Raw genomic sequence first — 12,828 nt, forward strand, 5'->3', positions numbered from 1 at the left:
TGTGTCAGGCAAAGGACCCATGAAGATTTACATGAGAATGGCCAGACTGAGTCAGACTAAAGGTCCATCTAGCCCAGTGTCATGTCGTCCGGGAGGCTCCACCAGCGGCATAGCTAGGAGTGGAAATTTGGGTGGGCCCTGACTTTCCGGTGGAGAGGCAATGATGGCCTGTGCTAGCTCTTGCCCTGTTCCTAGCCCCCGTTCACAACCTTTGGGATTTTGGTATTTTCTCCCCTAGCTTTCTCGTCCTTCCCCTTGTTTCCTCTGGAAAAGGGAAGAAACAAAACAAATTAAACCCAAAAGTAGCCTGACTGACTCCCCCGCTCCACTGCTGCAAATCACTGGGCTCCACTGAAACCTGATTTTCACCAGCTGAGGATCTGGCCCTAGAAGTATATGAATCAGCCAGGCATTTATCACTGAACGGCTGCACCCAGCCATCTTTCACATCTGCCAGTAGTAATGTATGATTCTAATGGAAAATAATTTGGTATAAGAAATCATTGGCCCAGGATTCCAGCGGCCTTTAAATGTGTACTGAACTTTTCACCCCAATTACGCTGATGTAATGGGTTGTGATTTGTTTTTCTTCATTCCCAGTGTGCTGGGGCTCTAGCCACATTAACATGCAATGGGAAACTGTTCAGAACTGAGTCATTTTCCTCAGCAGTATTTGTTCTTACACAATTTTATTTGCTAGCAACCCACTTTAAGTTTGGTGACCACTTACTGACTGTGGAAGAAGGGCCTAGCCAGCCTTGTTCCATTGATTGCTCTTTCAAATGGATTTTATAGCTGAGAAGAGAAAGATGTTGCAAAACAACAGTTTGCCCTACTGTTCCCTAGACCCAAATGTAAAAGAGAGACAGTTCCTGATGTGGTGCTGCTTGCATGCACCTGCTTCCTGAGGTTACGCTGCACTGATTCGTAAATATCCAAACCATACAGGCATGTGGTTGTGAGTGAGTCATTAAGAATGAATTCCTCTTTACAGGCCACTTCAATTCCTGCATGCATGCAGCCTTTACGCAGCCTGGCACAACCGCCGTCAGCCTGACTGTGCACTGCACTAAAAAACACTTAAAAGTTCATGTACTTTATCTCTCAGTCTGTGGTTTTGGTCATTTTGTATAAATTTTAAAGCAAAAAACAGCATTACTGAACCTTGGACAACATCAGCAGGCTTGTTTGACATCCAAAATACTGTCAATTACAACATCACAAGCACATGTTTTGACATATTAACATGTGCAAAAGTATTATATGTGTGAACTGTAATATTGACGCTGTGGGGCACTGGGTTGGGTACAAAGCAATAGACCAATTGGGGATCTCTGAAAGTTGAGGATTTCATACAATTTGTCACCATTTCTTTGGAGCAGTTTATGGAGTCACGTCCTGTCGTCATGGATCCACCTGGATCTGAGCACGTTAGGGTCTGGATGCACTAGCAGTAACGTGCAAAGCAGCTGCACCGCATGGGAGTATCTGGGCCAGTGTTTGTCTTTTGTTTTATTATGAGCTATTCATTGTCATAAATGATTACAGTATGGTGACTTTCATTAATCAAGTATCAATGGGGTAGTCGTATTAGTTTAGATCTGTAAAAAGCAGCTAAGAGTCCTATGCATCTTATAGACTAACAGATGTATTGGAGCACGAGCTTTCATGGGTGAATACCCACTTTGTCAAACACATGTCAAAATAGATTTCCATTCCATACAGCTAAATGCAGTATTTGCATCATGTCATGTATCTGACGAAGTGGGTATTTGCCCACGAAAGCTGATGCTCCAATACAGCTGTTAGTCTACAAGGTGCCACAGGATTCTCTATTGCATTAATCAATCAATTATCATGAAATGCTGTAGCCAGTGAACTGAGCGGCTGGCACTGTTTTAACAAGTGGACTAATTCATTTGTATAAAATTCACACTATCATGGGGATTTTCCAAACAGCATGATTTTTTCCATGGGTACTATCATAACCTAGTCCCAGATTTGGACCTTAGCGTCCAAAGTATGGGGGTTAGCATGAAAACCTCCAAGCTTAGTTACCAGCTTGGACCTGGTAAAGCTGCCACCACCCAAAAAATTAGAGTGTTTTGGGGCACTCTGGTCCTCCCAAACCTTCCCTGGGGACCCCAAGACCCAAATCCCTTGAGTCTCACAACAAAGGGAAATAAACCTTTTCCCTTCCCCCCTCCAGGTGTTCCTGGAGAGAGACACAGAAGCAAGCTCCGTGAATCTAAACAGAGGGATTCCACCCTCCCCGTTTCCAGCCTTGGAAAACAGAAGTACCGAGAGCTAATCTCTCTTCCTCCCTCACCCAGAGGGAATGCAAAGTCAGGCTAGTAAATCTAACACACACAGATTTCCCCCTGACTTCTTCCTCCCACCAATTCCCTGGTGAGCACAGACTCAAGTCCCTGGAGTTCCCCACTAAAGAAAAACTCCAACAGGTCTTAAAAAGAAAGCTTTATGTAAAAAGAAAGAAAAATACATAAAAAATGGTCTCTCTGTATTAAGGTGACAAATACAGGGTCATTTGCTTAAAAGAATATTGAATAAACAGCCTTATTCAAAAAGAATACAATTCAAAGCACTCCAGCAACTATAGACATGTAAATACAAAAAAAACATATAAATCACTATCTGATCTTTTGTACTTACAACTGGGAAACAGAAGATTAGAGAGGCAGGAGACAGAAAAAATCACTTCTCATAGCCGAGAGAGTACAGGCAGAAGACCCAAGAACAAAAGACTCACACACAAACTTCCCTCCACCCAGATCTGAAAAAGTCTGGTTTCCTGATTGGTCCTCTGGTCAGGTGTTTCAGGTACTTCTTTCCAGGTGTAAGAGACATTAACCCTTAGCTATCTGTTTATGACAGGTACATATATGCACACCCATGGACACCCACACATAGCAAGCCACACACGTGCGCGCATGCACACGCACGCACACACACACACTTAGATTATAAGCTCTTTGGGGAAGGGACCCTCTTTTAGTTGTGTTTATACAGCGCCAAGCATCCTGGCCCTTCACTAGAGGCTACCTGGGGCTACTAAAAAACACGTACATCAACTAAAACACACATACACATGATGGGGTGGGGTGAAAGGAAGGTGTACCTGTTGGATTTTGACCTCAAATTCAATGTGTTCCTGTCGATACTGAGCCTTCTCTTTTCTCTTCCAGCGTCTATGTATTCAGAAATACAGAGGGAGCGACCTGAGGTTAGGAATTTTATGTCTCACCCAGACTACATAGATGGAAACCCGGATCTCATCAAACCTAAGAAGCTCCTAAATCCTGTAAAAGCCTCGAAAAGCCACCAAGAGCTCCACAGAGAGCTGCTTATGAACCACAAAAGGTGAGGCAAAGATGCAAATGTCTCTTCAGCTGCCTTTGCATGAGCTGGACACAGGGGCGGCTCAGGCCCCAGCACGCCAAGTGTGTGCTTGGGGCGGCAAGCCGCAAGGGGTGCTCTGCCGGCGCAGCGAGGGTGGCAGGCAGGCTGCCTTCCACGGCTTGCCTGCAGAGGGTCCGCTGGTCTCGCGGCTTCGGTGGACCTGCCTGCCTGCCATGCTTGGGGTGGCAAAATCCCTAGAGCCACCCCTGGCTGGACGAGAGAGACTGGTTTCTGGTGTCACATCAGCTCAGGAGTGACACGTTTTTGTGGTAAAGCTCTTTACTGTTATGGGCAAATAGCAAAAGGTGTGAAACAGGCTATGGTGGGAGGCAGCGTCTCTCTGCCATGCTGTAACCCAGATTGTAAACGAATCACTTGGTCATTCAGAAAAACTAAGGAGTTCCTAAATGCCGGGCCTGCTTTTCAGAGCTGCAGAGCGCTCACCAGCCCCTCCAATGGGAGGCAGTGGGAGCTGCAGGTGCTAAGCACCTCCGAGAATCAGATCACTCAGCTAGCCGAACCCTCCTCCTCTTGTCTTACTCCTTCTGCCCACCAGGCAATGCCATGATTTACAGCCCTTCTATGCCTCTTGCTCTTGGAGTGTTTGGTGTGAATTTTGTGCTGGGGAGCAGTGCTCTGTTTATTGACAGCACAGATCATATCAATGCAAGATCCTGCACACTGGGAAAATGCTGACACCTGGTTCCCTACAAGCAGACTGCTGCTAGGTTAAAGGCTGAGAGAGCATTCATGAGCCTGATTCTCCAGTGTGTTACTTCAGTTTAACCGTGTTGTAACCAATGGAGTTACAGCAGTGTAAAGCTGGAATGGGGCAATACGGAATCAGGCCCAACAGGTGCATCAGCCCTCCGCACTAACGTCCAACGTGGTGATTTCAAAAGCAGCTGGGTAAAAGCACGTTTGGTACAGAGCCCTTTGAGCAAGGAGCGAATTCTACTGATTCTCAGTGGGATGTTTCCTAACCGTCTGAACTGTTTGCAAATCTGACGTAAAGATTTGCAAATCTGACCATTTGCAAAGAGACAGTCTAGGAAGGAGTATGGCAGAAAGAGATCTAGGGGTCATAATGGACCACAAGCTAAATATGAGTCAACAGTGTGATACTGTTGCAAAAAAAGCAAACGTGATTCTGGGATGCATTAACAGGTGTGTTGTAAACAAGACATGAGAAGTCATTCTTCCACTCTACTCTGCGCTGGTTAGGCCTCAGCTGGAGTATTGTGTCCAGTTCTGGGCACCACATTTCAAGACAGATGTGGAGAAATTGGAGAGGGTCCAGAGAAGAGCAACAAGAATGATTAAAGGTCTTGAGAACATGACCTATGAAGGAAGGCTGAAGGAATTGGGTTTGTTTAGTTTGGAAAAGAGAAGACTAAGAGGGGACATGATAGCAGTTTTCAGGTATCTAAAAGGGTGTCATCAGGAGGAGGGAGAAAACTTGTTCACCTTAGCCTCTAATGATAGAACAAGAAGCAATGGGCTTAAACTGCAGCAAGGGAGATTTAGGTTGGACATTAGGAAAAAGTTCCTAACTGTCAGGGTAGTTAAACACTGGAATAAATTGCCTAGGGAGGTTGTGGAATCTCCATCTCTGGAGATATTTAAGAGTAGGTTAGATAAATGTCTATCAGGGATGGTCTAGACAGTATTTGGTCCTGCCATGAGGGCAGGGGACTGGACTCGATGACCTCTTGAGGTCTCTTCCAGTCCTAGAGTCTATGAATCTATGTAATCAAATGATAATAATATCCATTTGCTCGGCTAGTTATAAACAGCAGCGAGACTGAGTGAAAGTGACTGCAGTAATCATAAGAGACAAATCAAGGTATTTAATCAGCTAACAATCAAGCCCTTCGAAAGCAAATTGGTGTCATTGATATTGACACAACCTGGACTTGGACTGACCCTGACATTACAGGTGATAGTGTGGACTTGGACAGGTCACCAGCACACACCGCGCTGGAGCAGAGCAGAGAATGCACTTCGTTAAGCTAAACTTTTCACAGATCAATGCAAAAGTGAGCTGCAATTTGATGTTAGAGCTCAGGGCATGCGGCCTTATGTTACTTCCACTTAGCCCACTAGATGTCACCAGAATGCAGCCTATATGACCACGAGCTCGCTGGCTCTTTTGAGAACTTCAGACATCTTTTTTTTAAACTCCAGTTGTCCCCCTTCCCGCCCTCCCACACAGGGGCGGCTCTAGGAATTTTGCCGCCCCAAGCACGGCAGGCAGGCTGCCTTCTGTGGCTTGCCTGCGGAGGGTCCGCTGGTCCCGCGGCTTCGGCGGACACTCCGCAGGCCGAGGGCAGCCTGCCTGCCGCCCTTGCAGTGCCAGCAGAGCACCCCCTGCAGCTTACTGCCCCACCGCTTCCCCCACCCCAGGCCTTGTGGAGTCTAAGAGCTGAAAAGTGACCAAGAAAATCCTTGTTCCAGAAGAAAGCATGATGCCCTGTATCTTATAAAATGTGCCTCATGCCTGCAGTTTAATATAACCGTATTCAGAATATTTTGTCCAGCTTTAAAGGGCTTTCGGGGCTGATCCCAAGTGCATTGATTTACATGGAGTTTGGCTCAAGCCTACAGAAATGTGGCAGATCACAGCATAATCAGTCTTTCCCCATACTGGCCACCTGTAAAATTTTTGATTCCTCTCCCTTAAAAAATAAAACATCTCCAACTACTTCTAGAAGTTCAGTAAAATGTACAGTTCCAAACTACTCCAACCTGTCCTCCAAGGACTCTGACTTTCCATTTGCCCTGGACCAGGGGGCTAGGTAGAGGCCATCCTGTGTCAATAGCACTGAGAGCACATCTTAATCAGCTCTTCTGTTAGTTTCTTACACTTTAGCACAGTCAAACTAAAGTTAAACAAAGTCTCTGCTTCTCGAAGTTCAGCAAGTGTGGATGTGTCCCCATAAGTGTATCGGTTCGGATGAATTTATTGCTGAGCGAGTTTTGCAAATGTTGTCAGGTATGGAGTCACAATGAGGCAGAAGTGATTATAACAGATTTTAGTGATTTAGATCAAAGGGGTTTTTAATATTGACAAGGGACAGGTTCAGCGTCTCTGTGGTGGGGAAGATTTTAGACCTTCCCCCAATCCTAGAAGAGTAGGGACCCTCACACTGTAGTGTAAAGAGAGGGGAAAAGGTGGTCTTGTGTTTGGGGCATTAGACTCATGAGGATGCTGGGTTCTCTGTCACCATCTCCCTATGCAGCCCTGGGCAGGTCACCTGAACCTCTCGCTCAGTCTGTTATGTAACCGGAGCAAGTTGCCCAACACTCCCCATTCTAAGACCCTGGTTTCAGGCACCGGGAACCATTTGGGTTGAACCTGTCCATGTCAGCTGTCTGCTCAGGCTGGATTGTTTTTTTAAAAAGTTTCAGCCAAAGTGGTCAAGCCTGTGGAGGAGCAGGCAGATGTGAAACCCACTGGCAAAGTACGTGTGTCTGTGTGTATGAGAGAGAGCCAAGCTACTATTGCTATCAGTTGCAGCTCAAGTGGCAACCCAGCTGATGGCCCACATGAATGTCACTGTGATGCCAGTTTGCTTTTATAAAAACCTAGGAAATTACACACACAAAAACGCTGCTAAAAGAACATTAAAGTTGCACAACTAAGCCCTCACAAGTTAGGAAATGCCACAATTAAGCCTGCCTGTGCACTATCCACCCTGTGCACGGAATGAGGCAGGGGTCTTGATGAAAATAACAGTATGTGCCCATGTAATCGACGACTGTCTCATAAAGCGTACACACAGGCGTTTCCTGACTTCGGAGTGCTTGGCTTTGTTATTTTAATGTGGTTTTGGTGTGTTTTATAGCTGGAGACTCAACTAATAATGAGTACGTCTGACCTGTGTCTTAGGGGTTCATGTGGCCCATTATAAAGATGGTTGGAGGCGTTTGAAAAATCGGAATCTAGCTCTGGTTGGATTTTGAACATCCCAGCGGTGGAAGGTGCTTGAATCTAGGGATTTGCTTCAAGACCTTCTCTCATGTGTCCACAATGCATGAACACACAGGTGAAAGCTCCGGACATGTCTCATTTTCAGTGAGCCCATCAGGTCGCCTACCTCGGCTGCTCGGACCCGCACTGCTGTATTATCCCAAGGATGAAACTGCCACAGTTATTGACAGAAACGTCTGCGTTCAGCAGAAGGGGCCTTTTATTTTGACCAAAAGGCCCATAGGCATCACTGTGTTAGCTCCATCTCTAAAATCAGCAGAGCCATAAAGCGAGTGGTGAAGCACCTAGAGAAATATGGCGAGGAAATAAACTGCAGGGCTAATTGCTGTCACTCACTTCCCCTGCTGGTAAAAACGAAAAAACTCAGGCACTTAAACAGCCCCATAACGTTACACATGATTACGGCTACGTTTTAGTCACAGGTATTTTTCGTAAAAGTCATGGACAGGTCACAGGCAGGGGCCCGTGACCTGTCCATGACTTGTACTATATAAGCTTGGGGGTTCTAAGGCAGGGGGTGCCCCGGGGTGCCATGGGTGCTCTGGGGCAGGGAGTGGCTTGGGAGCACTATGGCTGATCTAGGGGGGGGACCATGGACACCTCAGATGCTCTGTGGGGACAGCACTTGGCCCAGAACCCCTGCGGGTGCTGGGAGGAATGGGCAGCGGTGCCCGGCCCAGGACTCCTGCAGGTGCTGGGGAGGGGGGGGGGCCAGGCGGTGGCTGCCAGGGACCCCACTGCTGCTGGGTTGGGGGGGCACAGTGGCAGAGACCTCCGCTTGTGCTTCTGGGGGATGAAGAGGGCAGTGGCCCGAGACTGCCTCAGCAGCAGCTAGTGCAGCTGGCCCAGGAGCTGCCTGGTATATTTGGACAGGCCCGGATCCAGCTGCACCAGCCACCGCAGAAATCACGGAGGTCCCAGAAAGTCACAGAATCCGTGACCTTCATGACAGACTCACAGCCTTCCACATGATCCTGTTTTAGAATTAGCTACAAATTAATGAGAAAGGACACACCAAACTGTCCCACTTCCCCAAACTCACAGAACTTGACAGTGGCAATGGACCAGGGCCACCAGGTCTGGCAAGCTTTCTATGCCCACGACTCCCAGCCACTCACTATAAACAGCACACATTTCCCAGCATGCCCTGCACGCCAGTATGCACCACGGCATGTTATACATCCCCTGTTAATGCATTAATGGATTAACAGCAGATACAAATCCCAGCCAATAAACTTCATTAACCTATAGCTAAAATGTAAAATCTTTATGATGTCATTTGAACGTTGCTTGGGTTTTGCATGTAGTTTCGGGGAGTGGATACGCTCCACCCCAGGAATAAGTGAGTTTCCATTTTATTTACCGTGATGTAGTTCAGTTTTGGCACCAGGCCTTGCATCATTATTCAGCTGGGTGAGGAAGGGCCATTTAGAACCTCAGCCAACGCCCACTGAAATGGTTGGGAGTCTCTCAATGGGGTTTGGTTCAGGTCTTTAATGTTCCTATTTGGATCTGAAGATTGGGCCCCAGCTCTCTGAACCAGCAGGCTCCGCACGTCTAACGGCAGTGAGATTCTGGGCTGAGGGCAGAAAGGGCTCCAGCTCAGAGATATTCTGCGTTCTGTTCACAGAGGCTTGGGCGTGGAGAGCAAGCCAGAGCTCCAGCGAGTGCTTGAGCACCGACGGCGAAATCAGCTGCTCAGGCAGAAAAAGGAAGAAGAAGAGGCAAAGAAATTGCAGTCTCCATTTGAACAAGAGCTTCTGAAGCGACAGCAGAGGTTGGATCAGGTAGAAACTGAATTTTAAATCACTCCCATTGTTATATGAAGTGTACCACACAAGGGCTGGAAGGTGCTTAAAATGGAGCCAAGTCCAAAGAGAGGGTTTGCTCTTCATCAGAACTGAGCCCTGGCCTTAGTCCTACCCCGAGTGCGAGGTGGTGCGGTGGAACTACAGTGGCTGAGTAGTGACCCTCCAAAGCATCCTGTCCCCAGTGGGCAGCCTCTGGCAAAACACCCCCCAGAGACTGCTGGAAATTGTTGACATAACATTTTTTCACCAGAAAATGCCAGTCACTCAAAACCAAAACCTTCCCTGGGAAAGTATTGGAGTGGGCAAAGCTTTTGCTGGGAAGGTTTCTCGGGTCTAGGATGGAATTTCTGGCCAAACTCAGAGAGGGAGACCCAGCCAGGAATAGCCAGTAATCCAGCGGTTAGGTTACTACCTAGGCCATGTGGAGCCAGGTTCCGCTCCCTGCTCTGCCTGATGCAGCCTCTCACATCCCAGGTGCACGCCCTAACCACTGGGCTATTGGCTAGGCTCTGTCTCACTCGCTCTCAGTTTCTGGGTGCAAAATTTTGAAAGGTCTCAGTCTGTTCTGCTGTAGAATGAAACCTAATGGCAACACTGTGACATTTGTCACAAAACGGTATTTTTGTTTGCCGGCCAGGCCTACTCTACAGCGTTCCATACACCTGTGCTTGGCAGGAATCGGGTCCTCCCTTCAGACCTGCTGTCAGCCCGGGCGACTGAGTGAAATTCATTCTGATTTTGCTGTCTAGTTTCTCAAACTACTTACAATTGAAATCTTTAGCTGCTCCAGATCTAATAACTAAATTGAAATAATAGTTTATAATTATCCATTGTTTATTTATGTAGGGACAGATGTGCTACCCTTACTCACATTAAGTAGGACCTTACTCTGTAAATAGGTCCACTGAAACCAACGGGACTAATAGCAGAACAAGATGCCACTCAGTCTGAGTAAAAGCTACAGAATCCGGCCAATAGTAATTAAGTATGAAACCTGCAACAGTGTAGTGAATGGATTGCACTTCTGTTCTCTAGCATACAAATAACATTCTCTGTTCTTTCATCTAGCTGGAGAGAGGACAAGAGAAGCATGAAGAACATGCACCAGAATTTATTAAAGTAAAAGAGAACTTAAGAAGAACGTCAACGCTAACTGGGGAAGAGAAAGTAGTGTAGCATCTGCCAAACCTAAATGGAGGATCATGTCAAGCTGGCGCTAATACCTACACACTGACATCTTTGTATGTGGTGGACATTTACAGCCATGTCCTTGGGGCTACTTACTGTTACTAATGCTTGCTCCAGTAGAAATGCATAAAAGGCCTTTCCCGTCCAGGACAGGGTATTTAAATGGTAAAGCTGTGGTATTTACCAGTAGAAGTACACACATGAGGAGATGTGAGGCAGACGATGTCATTCTCCCCTCAACTTGGGGGTTCATGCTAACATCCATCCCTATTAACTCTTGGTTAACCCCTTGAGATACAGCATATGCTCAAGACAGAGGCACTTATGGAATGACAGTTCTTCAACAGGTTTGGGAGACCCTCCTAAGTAATCATACCAGATGATCTCAGACCGTGTGGCTGCTGGTACTGAACTCTACAAGACAGCAGCTGTAGCTTGGGAGGGCATCCTGGAAACCTGCAGGTGACACCTTAAAGGGATGATGCTGCATATTGCTGGGAATGCCCTCGGTGACGCGCAGGGGCCAGCTGGGAGAGCTGTAGGGTGACTGTAAAATTTCCTCCTTAGAGAAGCTATGTGTTCTCGCAGTACTCCCCTGTTTAGCTGCTGTGAGAAACTCAAGTCCCATATCTGTGTGTTACTGAGTCAGCCTTGCCAAACAGGATGGGACAGCTCTTTCCTGGTGTCGATTCTGAAGTTACACTGGAAATATGTTAACGAACTAGGATGTAGCTACATAGCAGGTAGCACACTGGGCTGCACCACAGAGGCCACCCGGGATTTAAAGCTAATGTTAGACACTTAAAGCAAAGACTGGGAGTTCTGAGCATTAGTGGTAACCAGACTGCACCCTGCGCACCCGGCAGGTCCCTTTGGACCAGAGACGCTCATACCGAGAGAGTCAGAGTGGCAGACTCATTGACTCTTCTCTCCAGATTGGGCTTTGGGTCCCCTCCCACCTGCTAGGCACCTGTTATTTTAACAGCTCTGGAAAGCGCATTCCTGGTGCATTGCTTGAGAGCTGGTGTAGGCAGGGTGGGGGGGTCAGTATAAAGCCCCTCAGACCTAGCAGCTGCTCGACTTAGTGACCTGAACCAGTTTTTGTGACTGAGGAGCAGATGCGGATCACTGCAAAATACTTGGTCATGCTCTATTGTTAGCCTTTTCCCCTGGAGGCCTGTTAACGGGGGAGGAGCCACGCTCATTTGCCATGAATGCAGAGTATCTTCTAGCATTCATGGTGGCAGAGGCCAGCATGTGTTGCCATGGAAGGTGGCGCCTTTGCTGTCAGAACTCCTGCACTCCTAACCAAACTTCAGGTCCCCACGTGCCTGAACTTAGGGGACGTTCCAATCTGGAGCAAAATTCTCTGGCTCGGGCCCATCTTGGCTTCTTATCATTCACTGTGTCCCTGATAAAATATGAGAGTAAAATAACCTGCTGGCTGCCTTTGGATGCCGACTGTCTAATTGCAGCAGTCAGCGGATATGGCCTGTGACAAAGGCATCAGATGATTAAACAATATCCACTGTGTGAGCCCCAGCGGATTCACATGCAAAGTCAATGAGTTCTGGGGATTCACCACATCTTTCTTAAAAAGTTAAAGCAGCCCCCACAAACACATTGTCTGGTCTCCCCACGCTCTGTTAGTTCAAGAGACTGTTGCTTATTCTGGCAGCAAGTGTTTGTTTCCAAAATCTGTTGCCTCTGGTCAGCATAGACCCAGTTCAACAGCTACTCCATCCTGTCTGCTAAATGCAGCTTTTCAGTTAGCTTGTTGGGCAATCAGTGTGTTCTGGTTTTTTAAAGAGAAATTTCTCACCAGCACAAAAGGGGAGCAGTTGGGACCATTTTACACATGGCTGTGAAGAACACTGTGTTACACTTGCTAAGAAGCATCAACATAACTAACATTGAGTCCTGTGGCACCTTACAGACTAACAGACGTATTGGAGCATGAGCTTTCGTGGGTGAATACCCACTTCGTCGGATGGTTGTAGGTGCAGTACATGCATCTGACGAAGTGGGTATTCACCCCCGAAAGCTCATGCTCCAATACGTCTGTTAGTCTGTAAGGTGCCCCAGGACTCTGTTGTTTTTACAGATGCAGACTAACACTGCTACCTCTCTGATACCTAACGAACGTTGTTATTAGCCAAACCTAACTGAGCCAGGTCGATGGCTTCTGATGGCTACATTTCTTTCCTCCCAGGGGTTACAGCACTGGTTAAGATGTCTTAATTAAATATGGCCAAGAAATGAAACAAACTAACATCACTCCTCTAAGGGTGAAATTCACCCCAATGCAGACAGCCTGCACCAGTTACGCTCCAGGCTAATCACTCACCATAAGCAGAGCACAGGACCATATGTCAGCTCCCTGCACTGCAGTGAATTCCACCAAAAAGAGCTAAG

At 47.2% G+C, this 12,828-nt stretch overlaps 1 protein-coding gene across 2 annotated transcripts in view; it reads left to right on the forward strand.

Moving 5' to 3' along the window:
* The window catches only part of FAM107A (family with sequence similarity 107 member A), a 59,867-nt gene extending 47,467 nt beyond the window's left edge, over nt 1-12,400 (forward strand). For both annotated transcript variants that reach the window (XM_030570980.1, XM_030570979.1), the window contains 3 exons: nt 3,207-3,381; nt 9,045-9,201; nt 10,294-12,400. In XM_030570980.1, coding sequence (XP_030426840.1) covers nt 3,207-3,381; nt 9,045-9,201; nt 10,294-10,401 — 440 coding nt within the window. In that variant the 3' untranslated portion in view covers nt 10,402-12,400. The remainder of the gene's footprint in view (nt 1-3,206; nt 3,382-9,044; nt 9,202-10,293) is intronic.
* The last annotated feature ends 428 nt before the right edge of the window (nt 12,401-12,828 follow it).

This window comes from Gopherus evgoodei, chromosome 7 (genome assembly GCF_007399415.2).
Source record: "Gopherus evgoodei ecotype Sinaloan lineage chromosome 7, rGopEvg1_v1.p, whole genome shotgun sequence".
Lineage (NCBI taxonomy): Eukaryota > Metazoa > Chordata > Testudines > Testudinidae > Gopherus > Gopherus evgoodei.